This window comes from Acartia tonsa, chromosome 11, assembly GCF_053477335.1.
Source record: "Acartia tonsa isolate MP-2025a chromosome 11, ASM5347733v1, whole genome shotgun sequence".
NCBI lineage: Eukaryota > Metazoa > Arthropoda > Copepoda > Calanoida > Acartiidae > Acartia > Acartia tonsa.
In genome coordinates, this window is record NC_137270.1 from 35,384,506 (window position 1) to 35,407,959 (window position 23,454).

The following is a 23,454-nucleotide window of genomic DNA, read 5'->3' on the forward strand; positions in this document are numbered from 1 at the left end:
AATAAAAATGCCCCAATTATTAATTGTGCTTTACCAATGTGATAACATACGGATAAGATTGCACACCTAAGTATTCTAAAGGTTCATTGAAGATAAAAGTGAAAAGCAATGAGTTTTCATTAGCTTCCCTATTAGGCTTCAATTCAATTTCATTTTAACAAGGATGAAAACATTTCATAGTAGCTTAACTGTAAACCTAAAAACGTCTTTATTTTGTTAAAATAAATTAAGTTATTTTTCGTTTTTATTCCAAAGACATACTTTCTCGTCTGTTTACTATTCCACTTAAAAGAAATTCATAACTACGTAATTACTTATTTTCTTATTTGTTGACTTAAAAACTTTGAGGACTTTCAATGAATTTGGTTAGTTGGACCATTAAGTTGAGTGGCCAAGCTTATCAACAACTAATTGTAATCTACAGAAGGAGTAATTTTGTGTATCATCATCGGGTATGTACATAAATTTATCGACCATTGTCTTATCCCTTTAGATCCCAGGGTAATATAGTTTCCATATTACTGCTGCACCTAATACTTTACTTATTAGAGCTATCAATTACAGAGGAATATATAGACTCACACACCTATAGAAAAAAAGCTTCTCTTTTTGATAATATTAGGAAATATTTCTTCTTTTGAATGAGCTTTTTGAAAATCCCTTTTAGATTGCCCTGCAAACTTTTTATTATAACTTTTAAAGAACTTTGAACAAAGAATGAAATAAGGGAAATCATTAGACAAAATGGAATTAGAGACATATTAAAACTTCTTTTTAAATTTTCGGTTCTTCTTCAGTCCCTATAAGTATTTTTTTCTGTTATTAAGTAAAACATATTCTTTACAAATGATGTAAAGGGTTAAGACAAAAGCCCATAAATTGATGTGTATCTCTAATGGTAACACAACATTGCCCCTTCTGTAGATTACAATTAGTGGTTGAAACATTTGGATACTCATCTTACTGAACCAACCAATCAAATTTCAATAAATCCCCAAAGTTGTAAAGCCAACGAATAGGAAAACATTATCATAAAACTTTGGGGTCTAACGTAATAAACAGCACGAGCTTATTGTCCCCTCTCTTCCTAAATTAACACTCTATTAACTATACTAAAGGTTAAAGACAGATGAAAAGGGGAATAATTATTGATATAAAGGTGTCAAAAATACAATTACAATAAACAGGGAAATACAATAATACCGCAATTGGACAAATCATGAAATTGGTGGATCTAGTGCAGTTCATGGTAAAATATTCCTGGTAACGAAAATCTCCAAAAATCTATTAATTTAAAGGCTGCTAGCTGCCAAACGGTTGACCAAACTATTTTAAGCGGTATAAGAAAGCCTGAAATAGCCAATATCCCATGATGCACAGGGAAAGCTTAACTGAAGGACAATTACGTTAATAAGCAATCACTAGCTTATAAAATATCTTTATGAGACAATATCTGTATACAATGCTAAAAGAGTAGCATCTCTAGAGCCAAGTTAAAATTTTCTTCCGATAAAAACTTATTGTTGTAAGAATTATTCAAAAAAAAAGCTAATTGTTCAGTAAGAGTAAAGAAAATTGTAAAATATTTTAGATTCTTTAATAGGAAGGTTTAGTATTAATTGCAAGTTTTAAAAGGCTTTTTCAATAAATTAAACAAGACATTTTGGTTAGATACAGTCAATTTTCTAATTTTCTTTTTACGTTCATTAGTTATAAAGAAGCATCGCAGGTTTATTAATATTGCATGCAGACTTTTATTATGTCAACATGTATTAATTAATATAATAATGCTTTTCAGAGTGTTTGTTTGTACAAAACATTAAAGTCCTTCCCCACCCCCATTTTTTGTTCATAAATTTGGAGGGTAATGTTTTCAAATGTAGATTTTTAAAGGTTGGATTGACCTCCCATACCTATTATAGCTATGAATAACCTTCTTAGGTCCTTTTACAGATTTCTGCTAATGAGAAATCAAGAGGAAGAACATACAAATGTAGATACATATATATCATCAATATTTCACTATTAGTGGCTATTTTGTGTTACACTTATATATCCAAAATGATTATATAAGTTAAATTACTTTTATTTAAAAATCATATGTTTTGAAGCCGAGAATAAATTTTAAAGTAAAAAAAAATATATTGATAAGAATGGTATGCTTTGTTTAAATCAAGAATGCATTAATTATTCATATTCTTGCAATTTTACTTGTTTCAAATTTGTTTTTAAATTTCATTTGTTTAACAAATTAAATTCACCATGAAACTTATATCAAGTGATGTATTAAAGTTAAAAAGTTATGACTTCTCCAACAGAGGGAAGTTGGTTGACCCCATGCCCCATAAAGGGATATAAAGGGTAAAGACTATCCCTAAAGACGATACTCAAAACTACACCTTCTGTAGATTACAATTAGCTGTTGAAACGTTGGGAATCTCATCTTATTGAACCAACCAATCAAAATTCAATAAAAGTCCCCAGGAAAATATTATCATAAAACTATAGGGACTAGTGGAATAAACAGCCCAATGTCCACCCCCCCCCCAAAAGATTTTGTTCAAAAGGAGAGAATTTTTGTACAAAGGATTGGGTTTAATTTTTCCATAGGGGGGGGGGGGGTGTGGTGACCCCATGTAATTTTTAATTTATTTATGGATAATGTTTGTCGAAGCTATATAAATGAGATGTAATTGCTTTCCAAGAATTGTTATTTCAAGCTACCTAAGTCAACTATGCATTCTTTGTTGACAATTCCCTTTATAACCATTGCATCTTTTTGTATTAAATAATTTCCTATTTATCATTTTGGACCCCTGTCTCTTAATTATCATTAACGGATTACCATAGAAATTAGGTATACTTAAACCATGAGGAAGATCTATCTAGAAGGATAGTTTGATTCTAAATTTATAGAAAAACAAGAAATCCAAAATCCGTAAAAGCAAAGGTCTACAATCAAAAGAAGGAAAATGAACAATAACTCTTGTAGAGTGTAAGAACTTCCCTACTTTACTGTTATATGAATCGATAGGACAATTCTACCGTGTCTATATTAACGAAAAGAAACAACTGTTACGGACTGCCCTAATTATAGAAAAGCTTCGCCTTTAACAGAAATAAAATATTAAAGGGAATATTGTTGACTTTGCTGATTGTCCCCTTAAAGAAAAATTCGGAAAATTAAATAAACGCCATCGCATGGAAACACTCTAGTTATAGAGAATCTGCACTTCTAGAAAAAAATTTTTTTGATCATTATTTTTTTTCATAAAAATAAAATAAAAAATAAAAATGTTTACTCAAATGGGAATATGAAAGGTACACTAGGAAAGATCAAAGGTTGCATTTTTCATTCTATTTTATTTTCGGTGAAAAAAGAATAGAATGCACTTTAGACAACTGGTAACAATAAATTTATCATTGCCAGCTAAATTGTTTAAAAATTAAAATCATAATATTTTATTTATTTAAAAGTTTGATTTAAAGATATTCTTTATATTTTGCTTTTGCATATTTATGGAGATAAAAAGTTTAAAATTTGTTTACTCATTATTTAGTTTATTTAATTTATTTAAATATGCTAGCAAATGTAGGTGTTTTTTTCAGAGATCTAAAGGGATAAGACAATGGTTGATAAATTGATGTACATTCCCAAAGATGATACACAAAATTACCCCTTCTGTAGATTACAATTAGTGATTGAAACGTTTGGACACTCAACTAATTGACCTAAATAATCCAAATTCAATAAAAGTCCCCAAGGTTATTAAGCTAACGAATAAGAAAATGTTATTATAAAAACTTTGGGGACTAGTGTAATTAATAGCCCAATGTTCCCTCCCTCCCTACTGTGTTTTTTTTAGTTGCAATGTTTTTATAACCTTTAGATGAGAAACATATGGACGTATGTAGAACATTCTTTTTCATACATTAGAAATTGCGATTTTAAATACAGACAACAAAAGAGGTGTTATTTTTTTTTAAATTGGTGTGATACATACTCATTCTAATCAAAAGTCCAACAAGCCACCTTTATTTAAAATTTTGACGAATGGTATGCCAGTACACAGTGGTCCTCAAGGCAAAAAAAGTTTGACAAAACCCACCAGAAAAGCGGACTATATAGCCATCATATATACCCATTGGGGGGCCAGGAACTGATTTTCTTAAAATCATAGCTGTTCCTTCTTGGGATTTATTCCATTTTAAAGATAATAGACCGAATTCCTTAAAAAATAAGATTGTTTGTCACTATTTTTGTTGCTATGGTGTCAGAATAGAAAAAATCCTTATAAACCCTGAAAATCTGGCTCAGGTAGATCACAAAAAGTCATGACCTAACATTTTCCCCCCATTGGCGGAAAAGTTAGAGCACCTTAAAGTTTTTTTAACCATGCCCTGGTGTATTGGCCCCAGAGGGCCTCCCAGAGAAGCTAGCAGAAATATAAAGGTACCTATAGAACCACAATGGCTGGCTCTAACTATGATTTAAAGTTGCTGGAGACGCTAGCTGGCCTCCTTCCTGCCTTTAAGTGGCGGTAAAATTAGCGCATCCCAAAAATGACCATTTTTTGATGTGTTTTTTGTGCGTAGCGCCGCGTGTGTGCATGGCGCAGCCACGTGTATTCCAACTTTTTTGTGGGCCATCCCAAGCCGGTTCAGCAGATGTGCGGCTAGAGGCGGTCGGCCCAGCCGTTTGGCTGACAGCGGCCGTCAAAGGTTGCAAAAATCGTCAAAAATTTACGTTTTTGCATATCTTTGGTGGGCCGGTGTAGCCAGGTCATTTGGCCGACCAGTTCAGGACACATATCCGCCAAAAACAGTGTGTTTAGACGGTTAGATGGTTTTGGCCACACTGGCCCACCAAAAATCCGCAAAAACGTTGATTTTTAACAATTTTTGCGACCTTTTATGGCCGCTGTTGGCCAAACGGCTGGGCCGACCACCTCCGGCTGCACATCTGCTGAACCGGCTTGAAATAGTCTACAAAAAAGTTGGAATACATGTGGCTATGCCCTGCACACACGCCGCGCTATGCTCAAAAAACACGTCAAAAAATGGTCATTTTTGGGATGCGCTAATTTTGCCGCCACTTAAAGGCAGGAAGGAGGCCGGCCAGTGTCTCCTGCAACTTTAAATCATAGTTAGAGCCAGCCATTGTGGTTCTATAGGTACCTTTAGATTTCTGCTAGATCCTCTGGGAGGCCCTCTGGGGCCAATTACTAGGGCATGGTTAAAAAAACTTTAAGGTGCTCTAACTTTTCCGCCAATGGGGGGAAAATGTTGGGTCATGACTTTTTGTGATCTACCCGAGCCAGATTTTCAGGGTTTATAAGGATTTTTCCTATTCTGAAACCATAGCAACAAAAATAGTGACAAACAACCTTATTTTTTTAAGGAATTCGGTCAATTATCTTTAAAATGAAATAAATCCCAAGAAGGAACAGCTATGATTTTAAGAAAATCAGTTCCTGGCCCCCCAATGGGTATATATGATGGCCATATAGTCCGTTTTTCTGGTGGGTTTTGTCAAACTTTTTTTGCCTTGAGGACCACTGTGAGTATGACGTCATTTTTTATAGGCATTATAAAAATCTTCTAATTTAGGTCAAAAAACTTTGGTTATAAATTGTATAAGAAATGTGTATCCTTCTCTTAATTAAGACAGTGCACTGTACCTAATTGTAATTTAGGGATACGGATTGGGATACCTAAAGAAATCTATTAAATTTTTCATATTTTGATATAAATTTTCACTTATCTAAAGAAATTTGTACATTATAAAAAAGACTGTTTTAATTGTCATTTAAAAAAAGCTGGGAGCAAAGTAATTTTTTAGCAGGTTCCATATTTGATTAGCGGATTGAAAACAGTAAAAGTGTCTGACTATGACGTCAGAAAAAATTAACGATTAACCAATGAGAAGCCAGTATTCACAATGGTAAAATATATATAGCGGCCTCTCATTGGTTAATTGTTAATTTTTTCTGACGTCATAGTCAGACACTTTTACTGTTTTCTTACGGATTAGTTAAAGAATTTTGTATTCTTATTAAGGTGCCAAATTGTCTTAAGGAAAATTACAAAGAGAAATATTCTTTTAACCGGCAGAGTAATCCCTTTCAATTGAATTTACCCGAGAAAAATTTAAGGCAAAAGAGTTTTTATTAGTTGTCATTTTTACCTTAACGAAAAGTGGTAGCGTTTCATCAGGTTCTTTTACTTGTAAAAGGGTTAACAGGAAATTATCTTATATTTTTTGAATGAATTTTTTTTTACCTGAGATTCCACTTGCAGCAAATATTTTATTGAGTTGCTCTGTCCCTGCCATTAATTGTAATGAATTAAAAGATACATAGTAAGAACTAAATTACTTAACTCTCTCGTGCAACCCAGGGAGGGAGGAGACAATGGCGGTTTAACAAATCTACAACCAAAAGTACACCACCCCTCGCCACTTATTTCTATAAAAATTCAAAATAAAAGGAAGGGGGGGGGGGTCCCTATGCCTAACCCCCGACCTAACCCTTTGGGACCTAACCCTATGGGTTACCCAGTTCACATTGTAACTTAACCCAATCTGACTTTAAGTCATAAATAAACAAAAAAAACGAAAAACTATCCTCACCGAAAAAAAAGTTTTGAGGGGGATAGTTATCTGAAAGGGTACATGATAGCGACTAAAACTAATAGGGAAAGTTGATTAGTTGATAATGATAGTATCCCTGTCACCCTGGATGTAACCAGACTTAACTTACAAATTTGCACTGCACACACCATGTGCAAATTTTCAGGGATTTTGGAATATGCTTGTTTTTTAAAGTAACAGGATGGCTTTCTGTGTTCGGTATGTCTTTCTGTACCAAGGGATTTCGGTAACCTACTTCACAGTGTTGTTTTTTTTATAGGTCCTGGGAAGGTTTATAACTATTTTGGGGTAGGGTTATGCCACACTAACAAGAGAAATCACCCATAGAAAAATTTAAACCCCTCCAATTTTTATTCAGAGCTGGATCTTTAAATGTGTAGCCGTTGGCGTGGCTGTAGCCGTGGCCGTGGCTTTAATGTTATTGGCGGTTTCCGTCACGTTGCAATCTGGACCATAAACAAACTATAAAAAGACGTATTTTTATAATTATTGTATGATATGTCTGGATAAGTAATGGTTAAAAAAGTCACTCAGGGAATATACATTTTTTTCTTCCTCAAAATTTACAAAAATGTATATGGTTCATAGTATATTATCATGGGATAAGAAATGATGAAGAAAAGACATTTCCGTTTTTTTTTAAATTAAATAAATTACCTGAGAAAAATGAAAGATGCTTCATTGAAGAGGATGTATACTTAGAAAATTCAGAACTTGCACATTAAATCAAATTAAGAAAGTAGAACACAGCAATCAAATCTTTTTTAAAGTCTAAGCATTATTTGAGTTACAGGTATTGTGCCTTGTTAGAAGTCAGGGATTAAATGGATAAGACAATGGGTTAATAAATTAATGGACATCCCTAATGATTACACACAAAATATCCCTTCTGTAGATTACAATTAGAGGTCACTGGACACTTTACTAAATGAAACAACCAATCAAAATTCAATAAAAGTCCCAATGGTTGTTAGGCCAACGTATAAGAAAACGTTATTATTAGACATTGGGGACTAGTGTAATAAACAGCCCAATGTCCTCTTCCTCCCCGCTGCTTAGAAGTACCTTGGAGGACTCTTAAGTCTGGCTTAATTCAATAGGAAATATTCTTGTATAGTGCTTAAGAAATAACCCAAATGCCTATTGCCAATTGACATATTTATAGTAATCAGAGTGCATACGTTTTAGATGATTTTGGCATTCGCTAAATTTACAAAATAACCCTAAAAACAAGAAACCCAGAATTGTATAATATTTAAAGTTTCTAAAAACTACCAACAATAAAAAATAGTAATCTTAAATTACATTTCTATTTCTAAAAATTGTCTTTAATCTCCTATATTAATTAAAAATGCAAGAGAATCATTAAATTAACAAAAACAAAATTCTGATGAGTTTTACAGGTTTCTGATTATTTGGATTATTTTGTATAAAACAATGTCTTTACAACATAGTTTGCAATTTTTGCATAATTATTTTTATATTATTCTAAAAATGGAAGAGAATTTACAATGTTATTAATAGCGAAGCTATTCTATAATTATGGCCGGCCTGATCGTCCGTACGTCTTTAACGGAATTTAGGCATGTTAGAATTTTTTTGATTTCAAACTTAGCATGATGATTTCTGTTAGGTCCGATTTAGAAAACATAGCAAACTCTATAATCGTTACCATAAAGTCTGTACGTTCATTATAAACACTATTAGCTTTCTTTAACAACTAGTTTTATATGATGTGATTATCCTACTGCTTTTTGGAATAATGATTCCTAGGAAGAAATTAATAAGGTACAATGTTATAAGAGAATAAACTCAAATTTACATACAATTTTATTTTGACATATTCATTCAAATTCTGCTTATTAAGTTCTGACACTCTATAAGTGTTAATGTTCGTTTGTCCTATAGTCCATGATTATAGAGCTTTGCTTTTATAAATGTTGTCATCCTTGTTTTACACTAAGCAGGTATTTTCAAATGTATATAAATATCCAACCTTCAAATAATAGAATTGGTTTAGGAATTAGGAGTTTGAAGGTCTATTGGATAATTTTTATAATATGAAAAAATATTTATAATCAGGGACTATGGACTGTAGATTATGCTCGTACCTAAGGACGTCCAAAAAGAAGTAAAGGTGTGTTTATACCATGTTACAAATTTTTGAAATTAATTAGATTACCCCCCTCCCCCACAAAAAATCTTTCAAAGCACTCCAAAAAGAAAATAAATTTTGCTTGAATATCCGGTACACCGACAAACGTCCTACTGCGACAAACGTCCTAATGCGACAAACCTCCTAAGCGACAAACCTCCTAAACGACAAACGTCCTAATGCGACATCTCTTAAGTAAAACATCCTAAAATATTTTAAAAATTTAAATCTTTCACAACTTAATTTAAAAATGTTCGAATATAAATTTTAAAAAAAGAATTAAAAAAATTAAAGGTCGATTTTTGTTATGCATGATTGTATCGGGTTAAAAACCATGCCATTCGATGGCCAACGCAGACTTTGGGAAAACTGTCGGACGGATTTTTAATTTTCAGCCTGTGTGCAAAGTCATTCAATAAATAAATTCAATTAGAAATTATGTCCCTGTGTTTTATCGCCATATTGGATTTTATATTGTTAATTTGTATTAACGTTAGCGGATTTTGTTCTCAAATTTTGGAAGATTTTTTTATTTCATAATTTTTGAAAATTTTTAGGACGTTTTACTTAAGAGATGTCGCATTAGGACGTTTGTCCCTTTAGGAGGTTTATAGCATTAGGACGTTTGTCGCATTATGAGGTTTAGGACGTTTGTCGCATTAGGACGTTTGTCGTGGTAGGAGGTTTGTCGGTGTACCGAATATCCTTGCTGGTACCAATTGTTTGAAACCCAGCCCTGTTTTTTTCATTCGTTGGCTTGAAATTTTAGATACTTTAATAAATCTTGAATAGTTGTTTGAACTTTTCAACCAATAATTCTAATCTACTGAAGGGGTAACTTTTATTTCATACTTAAGGATGAACATCAATTTCTAATCCATTGGCTTATTTCTTAGTAATCTCGATTAATAACTTTGTAAAAAATCATAAAAGTTGCATAAAATAGGTTTCTTGGTATGTCATACATGCTCTGAATACAATATTTTAGTAAAAAGTGTTGCTATGCAATGGCCTTGATCCGAATTATTTGTTGCTAAAATATATATTTGAATTTATTTGGTGTGGTTCTAATAAGCAATCTAAGAAACCCACAACACTCAGAATAACACACACTCACACACACACGAACACACACACCCAGACACAGATAAAAATTACTTATATCATAGATGTATGCATTAAAGCAATGCTTAACAAATCAGACATATATAGACAAACGAACAAATTATATCATATAAAAATTTAGGTAAAAAATTGCAAATAACGGTTTCTAGGTATTAATAATAAGTTTTAAATCTATAGAACAATTCTAATATACCTAAAATCAAAGCTATCCTTTAAGATTAAAAGCACTCACAGACTGGCAGACCTAATTATATAAAAGCCAAAAGAAATATTTGATAGAACCACAACAAAAAAAATACACACATAACCAAACACAATCACATACATGCAAGCTCAAAAAGCACACAAACACCCACAATTACAATACTCACCTCCAAACACACACACACATACACATCCACACACACACATGTGCACCTAAATCCCACCGCAAACTGAATAGTTCTCATTACATAACATTGCTTACAACTTTGCCAAAAACATGGAGCAAGAATACAAGAGTAGCAATTCTATTGTTGGGGTTTTCTAAACTCTGGAAATTTAATATTCCTAAATGCTAGATTTAAAGGCATGCACATTAAAATAACTAATTTAGCTTGATTATGAAACTTTTATAGAACCAGTTAAAATTTTCTTTTAAAGACTTGCAGTAAACCATACTAAAAAACATGTATCACATTATAGAATATTTTTCACGTAAAAATAAAATAAAAAGTTAGATGCTTACAAAATTATTTGTTGTTGTATATTTTCGTTTCTACGGACAATAGTTTATAATATGATATTTATATTATTTACTACTCTTTATACTTTTCTCTATGATTAGTTCTAGTAGCCAAATAGTCCGTCATTCTAATATGTATAAATAGTCTCATTACAAATATAGGCTGCAAAATTATATCTAACAAACAAGGATAATAAAAGGATAATAATAGCACATTTAGAGTATCCTCGATTTTTTGTATTGTAGTTCATAAATATAGTTCTGAAGTTTAAATTGATTCTTAGTCTAATTTAAAGATGTCATTTTATAAATGCTAAGTTTCTAAAATAGCTGCCCAATAGTTGTAGAAATCCCCATTTCAAAAACCAAATTGATAGTATTAGTTTGTCATGTAAAAATGTGGTGTAAAAATATGTAAAAGTTTTTGTTTAGTTTTAAATAAATAGAAATATTCAAACATATCTAAATTTATCAAAAAAGATATGCGACGGACCGAACATAATTGTAGAAGCTCTCCTATTTGATTCAACTCAGGGAGGGAGGTGACATTGGGCTGTTTATTAAACTAGTTCCCAAAGTAACAACATTTTCTTATTTGTTGAATTAACTAACTTGGGGCCTTTATTGAATTTTGATTGGTTTGTTCATTTAGTTGAGTGTCCAAACGTTTCAACCACTAATTATAATCTACTGCAGGGGTAATTTTTTTGGGAGTTATATCAACTTATCGACCATTGTCTTATCCCTTTACATCCCTGATTCTACTGCTAAGGCCAAATAATATAATTCTGTATTTGTCAGCAAAGTAATTTTATATTGCAGATTATTGAATAACTTGGAAGCTACAAGTAAATAAAATCTAATAGCAATTTCTTCTCAAGGGATAGTTCTTTGACAAATTGATTCAGTTATACAACTTTTGGTACCAGTGTAATTTACAGTCCAATATCCTCTCCCTTTCTGAGTACCACACATTTTATGATATTTCTTCAAACTTTTTACCCCTAACCTGATAATTTGAACTTAAGTTTCAAAACTCTTGGTTAATTTAAAATAACCAGTTTATGAAATTAACAGGAAGAGAGAGGTTAATTTCATTTTCCAGAGGCATAATTTTGCACAAAAAAATAATTGGGGGAAAGATTTATACTACCTCATTTGTTCTGCGAATTATCAGGGATGTAAAGAGATATGGCAATGGTTGATAAATTGATGTACATCCCCAATGATGATACACAAAATTATTGCTTCTATAAATTACAATTTAGTAGTTGAAATATTTTGACACTTAACTTAATAAACCAATAAATCAAAATTCAAAATAGTCCCCAAAGTTGTTTAGCCAACCAATGAGAAAATTATAAAACGTTGGGGACTAGTGTAATAAACTGGCCAATGTCCCCTCCCTCCCTGTGAATGATCCTGTGCCTACAATAAAGTTAATGCATACAGATTCTTACAAGGCTTTGCCAGGGATAATCATTCAGAAAGGGTATGGTAGCTTTCGCATTATTGCGTAAAATTGTGAGCAAGCTATCAGTCAAATGCGCTTATTAAGTCTAACTTTCTTAATGTTTAAACGCATATTTAAAAACAATTTGACTTAATAAGCGCATTTGACTGGAAACTTACTCACAACTTTTCGCAATATTGCGAAAACAAATATTCTCTTTTTATTAATTTCATTTATGTGACATCTATGTTAAGGATCTTAAGGTATAAGACAATGGACTAAAAATACCCAATAATGAAACACAAAACCCCTTCTTTAGATTGAAATTATTGAAAAGTTTTTGACAGTAAAGATTTTTATTTACCAATCTAGATGTAAGAAAAGTACCCAAAGAGTTAAGGCTTACAAAAAACTTTGGGTACCAATAGAATTTTCAGACAGAAGGGGTTATTTATATTTGCAAAAGAAATTTTATTAAAAATTAATCTTTTTTACTATATCGTTTTAACCATGTTTGTTCAATTTAGAAAGTAAATATGAAGCTCTTTATAGTGCCCATAAAAAACAGTGGATTAAGGAGGTCATTTTTTTGCACATTATCCATAAAGTTGGGTGTTACCTTTTAGTCAATTGTTCTTATCAATAACAGTTAGACTTAATAAGAGCATTTGACTAAAATGACCTCCTTTAAAAACTTTAGGCCTAATAGTCCCGAATGATGTCACAACAGAAAAATACATTAGTTATGACAAAATTTCTATTACAAGGTAGGGAAAACGATGAAAATAAAACAAAGATACATAGAGCCTACCAATATTATCTAAAATAAAATTGTTAATATTAGTTCCTGTTTCTTTGATGAGAAGGTTGCAACCCTAGCTCTTATACTAATGAGATCCATTCAATCAACAGTTCTCAGCTCAAATATATCCATCCATCTATCTGTATAAGACTTCACATATCTGTGTATTTATCTATAATACAAAGTTATTATATATTGTAATTAATATCTGTATATCTTTTATATCTATAATACAAAGTAGCTTGATGTCTGTCCGTCCGTCCGTCTGAAGCTTAAGATCTCGGTAACCACTGAACCGATAGAATTCTACTCTTCAGGGTATATACCTACTGGTCCTGTGGTGATTTTAGGCTATTTTCTTGGGGGGGTGGGACACCCCCAAAAACAAAAAAATCCCACCATTTTTAAATTTTTTTTTTGTAGGAGATATCCTTGGTCATTTTTTTTGTAGAAGATTTCCTTGATTCTTTTTTTTTACGAATTTCACCTTAACTTTTTTTATCATCTCTTTGGGCAAAGCCCCTAGAGGCTAGGGGCGAAGCCGCTAGTATACAGGGTGGGGCAAATAAGACCGGACAAACTTTAAACGGCTATAGCGCCAAAACTACTTGACCAATCAGGACGTTTGACCACACTATAAAAAGCTTAGGTAATGACCTTTTAGCACAAACAAATTTTTGGACAAAGATGGACGTGTACAACGAGCTAGCCGCGCATATGTTCAACAAGGCGCCGGTGGTTTAATCTTGATTCTCGACTAGGGCCCACTAAATCTGACCTCAGCCCATCTGTAGGTGAGGTAGAGTTATGCAACTTGCTGGGGATACTGTTAGATACATAAGTAAGACACTAGAAAAGACTAGAGCTCTCTATCTGAAATGGCTTGGCCGTAGTACTCCAGCAAAGCGGAACGGGGCAGATTTTGAGATGTAAAAAACGTCAAAAACTATGAAAATGCGTGAAAATTTCTCGGTTCTTGACTTCAGGGACCCATATTGAACTTTAAAATTAATTTTAGACTATGTGTTGCGCTGATAACCCTAGCTAAAACTTCATGCCAATTCCAAAAAGGTAAAGAACATCGTTCTAGCTCATCTGTGGTCCAAATAAGAGCCTCCGTGTATAAGGATAGCTTGAAAGTAGGGCGAATTTGGATCCTGCAGTTACTCACGTTCCTAAGGAAATGTGGCCTCCCAGCAGCCCGATCTTAATTCAATGGAATTTTGGGCCTGGGGCTACTTTGAAGCATGCACCAATAGACGTGCCCATACCAAAAAGACCTCCCTCATTGCCACTATCAAGGAGAACTACGCCAGCTTGGACAGGTACATTTTGACCTGGACCTGCCGGCGGTTGAGGAGGCGGGTAGAGGCGGTGATTAAGGCTGGTGGCGATTTTATTGAATAATCTAATAGTCCTATACCTATTTTGCTTGCCAGTTTTTAAAATTCAATAAAATCTTTAAAATTGACGATTTTATGTTCATTTGCTTAGAAGTTAGAATTTGTCCGGTCTTATTTGCCCCACCCTGTATATATCTAACTACTATCTAATCATATCTCAGCTCATGTGCATTAATTGATCGTGTTTTCTTCCATCTTTCTATGTAAATATAAATTTTATAAAAATTTTACTCCTTTTCACTTAATAAGTTTCGGTTTACTTATTTTAATAAGCTTTCTATAAATTTACATCCATCTATAATCTATTTATCTGTCTAATTCTATGAACTCGATTATCTATATTCTATCTATTATTTAATCAACAATTTTTGTGTCCATTTATTAAAAGCGAAGCGTTTCTATAATTAGGTTAGGTCCGTCCGTATGTCCTTACGTCCGTTACGGACAGTTAGCTCTTTTCGTTAATTTAAAGAGGTTAGAATTGTACTATCGATTTCAAACTTTGCATGTTGATTAAAAAAACAATTTAATGTGATTTAGAAAGCATATAAACTCTTTAATCGTTACTAGAAAGCCCGTACGCTTTTATGTATGTTGTTTTACAATAATTTACAAACTTGTGCTTTAGAAAACCTTAGGAGGTCATCAATTGATTATAAAGGATAAAAAGTAAGGGAAAAGTTATCTATCTCATCGTAGTATAAACAGCTTTCCTTAGATTTAAAAACGTACAATTATAAGACTAAAACCAGTTTTGTTAGTCGAAGGCACGGTCTAACAAAACTGGTTTTAATATTTTGACTGTAAATTAATATATTTGTAGAAAACTGTAAATCATACAATACAATACATGATTTTTCAATATGGTTTAGAACTGGTTCTAATCCAGCGGATATGAATCGGTTTCGAAGCCACACTGGAGTTATAACCATTGAGATGTTTTGAACAAATATGTATATAAAAGTAAAAATATGCCAAATCCTTTTGCATTTTTACTGTTGCAAAAAGAAGCGTGACAACATTATCTTAGAGTTTTTTTTAAAAACGAAACTTTTCTATACTTAGAGTCAGTCCGTCCGTCCGAAACGGTTAGCAGCTCTTTTCGTTAATTTAGACAGGTTAAAATTGTCCTATCGATTTCAAACTTGGCATGGTGATTCCTGAAGTAGTTAGGTACGATGAAGAAAGCGTAGTAACTCTTTAATCGTTACCAGAATATACGTACGTCAATTTAAAACATGTTGGTTGTTAACTATTTTTGGCAACAAATTTTTATGTGATGTAATTATCCTATTCATCTAATTTTTAGAATACTGATTTCAAGGACAACAATGTACAATTTTATAAGCCAAGCATATCTACTATCAAGTCCTAAAAGTGTTAGTATGGCCATAAACATTATCCTGTACTAAGCAGTTTATGCTAATTTACTTGCAATTTTGTTTTGACTTTACATTTATATTCTGATTTGACACTCTACAAGTATTAAGATTCGTTTGTCCTTTTTTTCCAGTGCTTTAATTTTTCATCCTTGTTTTGAAGCAAAGCTAAAATACAAGTAATATTTGGGAAGTTTTTTGAGATATTTTTTATAGAGAACAAAGAATAAAGTTTATTAAAAGAGAAACTAATTGAGTTGCAAAATAAAAAATTGAAAAAAAATTTTATCTTTTAAAATTTAATAATAATATTTGCCAAAGTTTTGTAACTGCTGGTGGAAACTTTCTTGTTTATTGTGGTAGGGAATGGGATTAAGTATGATGCAAATAATAAAATATCCACATATTTTTCTTTTAATTTGACACATTAAGCCTCCTAAATGAGGGCTTTCTATGGCTTCTAATTAGGAGGGCTGAGATAGAGATATAATTTAGGGATACGACAATGGCCGTCTAATTGATATACATCCTCAATGATGATATACAAAATTATCCCTTCTGTAGATTACATAAAAATCTAAATGAACCAACAAATCAAAATTCAATAAAAGCCCCCAAATTTGTTATGCCAACGAATGAAAAACGTAATTATAATATATTGGGTAGAAGTGTAAAAAACAGCCCAGTGTCCCCTTCCTCCCTGGATAGAATTAGATACAGCCATCAACTAAGAAAATATGCTGGGATGTAGAACCCCAATATTTAGAACAAAGCATAAATGGGGAATAGTCTTTTCGTAACATCGCCCCATAAGGGGCGATTCGTCGTATTTTTAAAATGGATTTTTATAGGTTATTTTAGGTTAGGTTAGGTTATGTTGGGTGATTGCACCACAGGGTTAGGTAATTGGCCCCGCAGGGTTAGAGCCCCCCAGGTGCTAGAAATAGGAGAAAAGCTACTGTGAAAAATACGAAGAATCGCCCCATAAGGTGCGATGTTACGAAAGGGACTATACCACATAAATGTATTCATTAGCTTTTATTGAATTTATAAAATGTATTTAATTAAGCTTTTTATAGTTCCTATAAAAATGACGTTATACAATACAAATTACAAATGATAGGCCAATACATAGACTAAATTACCAATGGCAGGCCAGTATGTAAATTAATCGACCAATTGTGGGCCAGCATGACGTTATTTTTTATAGTCACTATAAAAAGTGGGCAATATTGATTACTATAATGCTTCATGATAGAGGTGACATTGGTCTGATTTTTACAATAGTTTCCAAAAGTTTTACAACAATTTTTGCAATTTTTATTAAATTTTAATTGTTCAATTATTTGAGTGTCCAAACGTTTCAACCGCTAATTGTAATTTACAGAAGTGGTAATTTTGTGTATCATCATTGGAAATGTACATCAATTAATCAGCCATTGTCTTATCCCTTTAGATCCCTGTAAATATGTACAGTTAGGAAAAGAGGAATTATTAATGAGTAAAAAAAAGAGAGAAAATCTGCTAATCCCTTTTAACAATGTTTCGGCAAAAATTAGAATTCAGCAGTTTTATGATTTTATATTTAAATACCACCCCACGACATATAGAAAGCTTCCCTATTGAAGAGCATCCATTTGAACCAGATGCTTGAATCATATTGTATCATAGACAGCTTTTTGCAGATATTGTAATGAAAACTTGTAAGATTAAAACCAGTTTTGTTAGACCCTGGGGCCGAAGGCTCAGGCTAAAAAACTGGTAGTGATTTTTGTTTTAATATTCGTGGATTATTGTCTGTAATTACTATTGATACTATACATGATTTTTTAGTATGACTGATAACCAGTTTTAATCCAGCGGATATAAACTGGTTGTAAAGCCATACTGGAATGTTCTTTCTCTAACATCACACAAAAATTCATCTATTTTCTTTTACTTTTAAATGGTTTTTTAATTAGTTTTAGTAAATTACTGCTGCGCTACTTATAAACATAACTGTTCATATTAATGATAATGATAAAGTAATAACAATATAATAAACTAATAATATGGCTGTAGGTAATATATTTTATTTCCAGACACCATAATTATTTTCCATCTATACATGTTTAGCATTGTTCTCAAACTTGGTGTTCAATAGTTTCCGATATAGTGATGCAATTGTTTCATATTAGCCAAGAGACACAGTAACAAAAATAAGGTTGAAAATCAGAGAGAGAGAGAGAGAGGGGACAATGGGCTGGTTATCAAACTAGTTCTAAAAGTTTTATGATAACCTTTTCTTACTCGTTGACTTAATAACTTTGGGGACTTCAGTGAATTTTGATTGGTTAATTCATTAAATTGAGTGTTCAAACGTTTCAACCACTAATTTTAATCTACAGATAGGGTAATTTTGTGTATCATCATTGGGAATGTACACCAATTTATCGGCCATTGCCTCATCCCTTTAAAACCCTGGCTTAAGTACTAAACTGATATCATTGGAGACAGAATGCGGAAGTGATAAAACACTCAGAAACTCAATATGCAAAATCCCAATAGAGTATTGTTTATTGTTTGTCCTCGAAAGATGTGTAAAAGCATTTGTGTATGTATTTGTCTATATTAATTTACCCAGTATGTTTATTTACCTAACTATCTTTATATCTATTCACCTATTGCCCCTAGCGTCTTGGGGCTCAGCCACTGAGGAGTACATTATGATATAAATTATTTTAAAAATTTTCTACCTAATATTTTTTATGGCTTCGAAACAGATTGATATCTGCTGGATTAGAACCGGTTCTCAGTTATACTAAAAAAAACATGTATAGCATTGTATTACAGACAATTTCCACGAATATTAAAATAAAAATCATAAAATTAATAGCAGTTTTGTTAGCCTGGGCCTTTTGGCTCTAGGAGCTAACAAATGTGATTTAATCTTATAATTTTTCATTTTAATATCTATAGTACGACGCGATAATAACTATATACAATATGAATTAACAAAATTTTTTGAATATCCAGAAATGTTATGTTAGTTTAATCTTCAACCCTTTTACCTCCCAATATTTTTCATGTACCTAAGATACAATTTAAGAATAATACGAGAATAGTTGTTTCTCGCATCGTATAATAAACAGCTTTCCGCGGATATAAAATGTACAAATATAAGATTAAAACCAGTTTTTTAGCCCCGAGATGCCGAAGGCACTGGCTAAAAAACTGATTTTAATCTTATGATTATACATTTTTTTATTCGTAGAAAACTGGATATAACACGATGATAGACATAGTTTTTTCGTATGGATGAGAACCGTTTCTAATCTACCAGAAATCAATCGGTTTCAAATGAATACAAGAATTCTTTCATCGTATTATAAACAGCTTTCCGCGGATATAGCCCGTGCCTTTGGCACCTCAGGGCTAAAAAAACTGGTTTTAATCTTATGATTGTACATTTTTATATTCGTAGAAAACTTGATATAATACGATGCTAGACATAGTTTTTTCGTATGGATGAGAACCGGTTCTAATCTAACGGATATCAATCGGTTTCGGAGGAATACAAGAAATAAGTTTCTATTCCTTTATTGCTGAGAATATCTAGAGTAGGAAATGAACAACCAATAATGGGAAAAAGACCATACAGTAATATGTAATATTATTATAAATAAATTATACATATACAGAAGAAAATAACATGAAAAATAACAAAATGAACTATTATCTAGCAGTGAGGGATAGAACATTGGGCTCTTTATTACACTAGTCCCTGGTAGTGCGAATGGGGCGCTTGTCCAATATTATGGTATGGAGATCGCTCTTCTATGAGTACTACTAAAAATCCTACTTTTATTGCAATACACATAGACATTCTCATCGTCGGTTCGTCAATTTAGAATGCTTATCCCTCTATTCCCACAAGTATAATACGAATTTGGTTGAGCTAGTGGTAGTTCAACAAAAGACCCACGCGAGGTATTATATTGCTTTAAACTAAGAATAAATGGTTGGTTATGATATTCGATCGGTATTATATAAGTATATTAAGCACTCAAGAAGGAAGATGGTTTTATAAAGTGTATTTACATTACAAGTGAATAAGTTAAGTATGAAAATATTTACAGGATAAGTGATAATAATCATAAGTAGTGTAGGACAGAAAAGTGCCCCAAGTCCTAAGCATTGAATCGTGCTAAGTGTTAGAATTCTAACATAAGGCCTAAGCTCAATTCATGCTAAGTACTGAGGGTCCTAAATTTAAACTACAATGCATGCCAAACAACTAAGTCATTACCTTTTAAAGCCAGAAGAACTTGATGATTAGAGAGTCAATAAATAACTGAGATATTTTAAGAAGTGCCAGCTATAACATCAACTAATAATAAGGATCTAAGCGTTTGTCTGTTTAATAAAGTGTCTGTATGTTAACTTGTGACGTAAATCAAACTATGGTTGTAGGCATACATACTTGAACTAAATGATTACATGATTACTTTAACAATAAACATAATGTTTTAATAAGCATATAACATTAATAAATCACATACAATTTACCATGATTAGGCTAGCATTACCCATATATGGTATTATATTGGTAAAGTTAGGCCTATAAATGCATAAAAGTATACAAAAGGTGCCTTGGGCCTAGCTAAAGTAATTGTGTCTCGTGCCTGAATTGTGCTTGATAATTGCAGGGGCACATCAATCAAATATTTAGATTCTACTCTTATATGGTGTAAACTTTATATTAAACATAGGTGGATAGACTAGATGCAAAGCATTTCTGTAAAAGTCTTATTCGTACGTTCAAAGAATTTTGAAAATTGGGGATCGCATCTCCATCCCCAAAGTCTTATAATAACATTTTCTAATTGGCTCTAGTTGGCTCAAAAACCTTAGGGACTTTTATTGAATTTTGATTCGTTGATTCATTTATTTGTGTGTCAAAACATTTCATCAACTAATTGTAATCTACAAAAGGGTTAATTTTGTCACTTTGTGCATCATTATTGGGGATGTACATTAATTTATTGGCCATTGTCTTATCCATTTGGATCCCTGAATTACTAGTCTAATCTTGATTAAGTATGGAAAGGAATAGCATGTAGATTCGTAGAATTGTGAGAACTTTTAACAAACTATTAAGTAGAATATTTTTGTGAAAATATTTTTTTTTACATTGAACATACTACTGTATGGAGGAAGGAGATTATTACTATTTGTCTGTTACGATATATTTTGTCAATGGATATATTATTACTTGGATCTTACACCAGATTTTCATATTCTGTAATAAAGTAAACTCTGTAGTGGGCTAAGAAGACGATCTCCACCATCCCCCTCCTTTAACCCATCTCCTCCCTTCCTACTGGATAAACGGCCAATAAAAGCGAGGGGAAATTGCAACCTAAATTGACGACAATTATTCTCCTGTCATAATATCCACTTATATTCTACATCCATTATTATGTGTATTTGTTTGTTACATATGTTAACCTGGTTTCTGTAACATGTAGACAATATTTTTAGAAGCGAAGCTTCTTTATAATTCTAAGGTATTTCCGTACTTCATACCGTCCCTTCATCTAAGAATAGCTCTAAGTATGATTTTTTTGTCATATTTTGTAATTTGATTTCATACTGGCAAAAATTAGTTTTTTAGTTTTTACAAATCCTTTTAAATAAAGTACTAAAGATTTTTTTGAAGCTTTAGATTTCGAAAATAACTGAACAGATAGGGTTCTAAATTTTAGTGAAGCTTTACGTATGTTTTAGCCTATTTTTTAGTTTTACTATTAAGTCTTGTAATGGTTTTAGGATATTTTTGCATTCCATGTCCCTTTAAATACAGGAACCATATATGCTAGGGGCGCAGCCGCTAGTACAATCATACATAGTAACATTTTCTTTTTCTTACCCTCTATAACTTTATTTTACTGAGCTGGATCTCTAAATCATTTTAGTGGTGAGCCAGATCGGGTTGAGCCAACTTTCCACCAATGAGAGCACAGCATTTTATGAAATGCCGCGCTGTGATTGGCTGAAATTCGGCGCACCCCGATCTGGCTTACCACTAAAATAATTTAAAGATCCAGCTCCGTTCTTTTTTCATCTTCGCTGTAATGGCAATAATTATACTTGTTTTTCATTATAAATAAAGTCTGTTCTCATATAATTGATTACTGTAATCTAAAAATATACAAGGTAGCACAGCTATACAAGAGTGGTTAGTCAGTCTGTCTATCAAGCATTCTTTGATTAGAAAAGCAACCGTACATATGAATTTTATTAAACAGAGGAGTTATCAATTTGAAAACTTGAAGGAGTACTATCCTATTATATAAAGAAATAAAGTTATTTTGTCTAAAGAATTCAAGATCTGTTGAACCTATTAAGTTCTCTATTTTAGGAAAGCTCCACCTAGATCTAATGATGGTTTGAGGCTAATTTTTCAATCTTTGAATAAGAGCCTCTAGATACTAGGGATGAAGCCACTAGTATGCATAAAAAGAGTGTAAAAGAAAACGATATATTTTTCAATGTTCTATTGATTTCTATATTTGTAAAAAATTCTAACTACAATTTTTTTTAGGGTTTATAAGAGGAATAATATGGAGTCAAAACGAGGGAAATCGAAATGGAATTCAGACAAGACAAAGAAGTTACAAAATAAGTCACTAGATGGCAGCAAGTTACATGGTGTATTTTTCTTGTTCCTGCTTGTTTTGTTATCCTCTGTACATGGACAGGAAATCAATGAAATGGCGCAAGGTAAATTTTTATTCTCGGATTATAAAATATTTGAAATTTAAAAAAAATAAGTAGGTATGATGTTAAAATTTGTTCATCACAAAATTTGAGTCTGGTGTTTTTTTCTGTTATTTAGAAGCAATTTTACTGTTCTTAACTTGATTTTGCTTTTTAGGTGTTCAAGTAATAGAAGAGCAATGGTTTACCAAGACAATAGTTCCATTATATTCATACAAAACTGCCCAGGTAATCATTCAAAACAAACCTAGCTTAACTGTACAGAGACTCCTACCTGAAGACGGAATACAAGCTTTTTCAAACCTAGTTGTCATAAAATAGAATGCCAGTTCTACTTGGAGACTCAATACAAACTCTTACAAACCTAGTTAACATATTTTAGATGATGGTAAGGCGAGTACCCGTACAGACTGCTAGTGCTACCTGGAGACTCAACTACATACTCTTACAAACCTAGTCTATATATTTTAGATGATAGTATGGCGAGTACTAGTACAGACTGCTAGTGCTACCTGGAGACTCAAATACAAAATCTTACAAACCTAGTCTATATATTTTAGATGATGGTACGGAGAATACCTGTACAGACTTCTAGTACTACCTGGAGACTCAATACAAAGTCTTACAAACCTAGTCTATATATTTCAGATGATGGTATGGCGAGTACCTGTACAAACTGCAAGCTCTAACCGGAGACTCAATACAAACTCTTACAAACCTAGTCTATATATTTCAGATGATGGTATGGCGAGTACCTGTACAAACTGCTAGTGCTACCTGGAGACTCAATACAAACTCTTACAAACCTAGTCTATATATTTCAGATGATGGTATGGCGAGTACCTGTACAAACTGCTAGTGCTACCTGGAGACTCAAATACAAACTCTTACAAACCTAGTTTATATATTTCAGATGATGGTATGGCGAGTACCTGTACAGACTGCTAGCGCTACCTGGAGACTCAATATAAACTCTTACAAACCTAGTCTATATATTTC

General features: G+C 32.3%; 1 protein-coding gene across 1 annotated transcript in view; it reads left to right on the plus strand.

The window, feature by feature from the left end:
* Positions 1 to 23,454, plus strand: part of LOC145332084 (post-GPI attachment to proteins factor 6-like) — a 97,478-nt gene that overhangs the window by 11,169 nt on the left and 62,855 nt on the right. Inside the window, exons 2-3 of the mRNA XM_080177016.1 lie at positions 22,280 to 22,458; positions 22,613 to 22,683. Coding sequence (XP_080033142.1) covers positions 22,299 to 22,458; positions 22,613 to 22,683 — 231 coding nt within the window. The 5' untranslated portion in view covers positions 22,280 to 22,298. The remainder of the gene's footprint in view (positions 1 to 22,279; positions 22,459 to 22,612; positions 22,684 to 23,454) is intronic.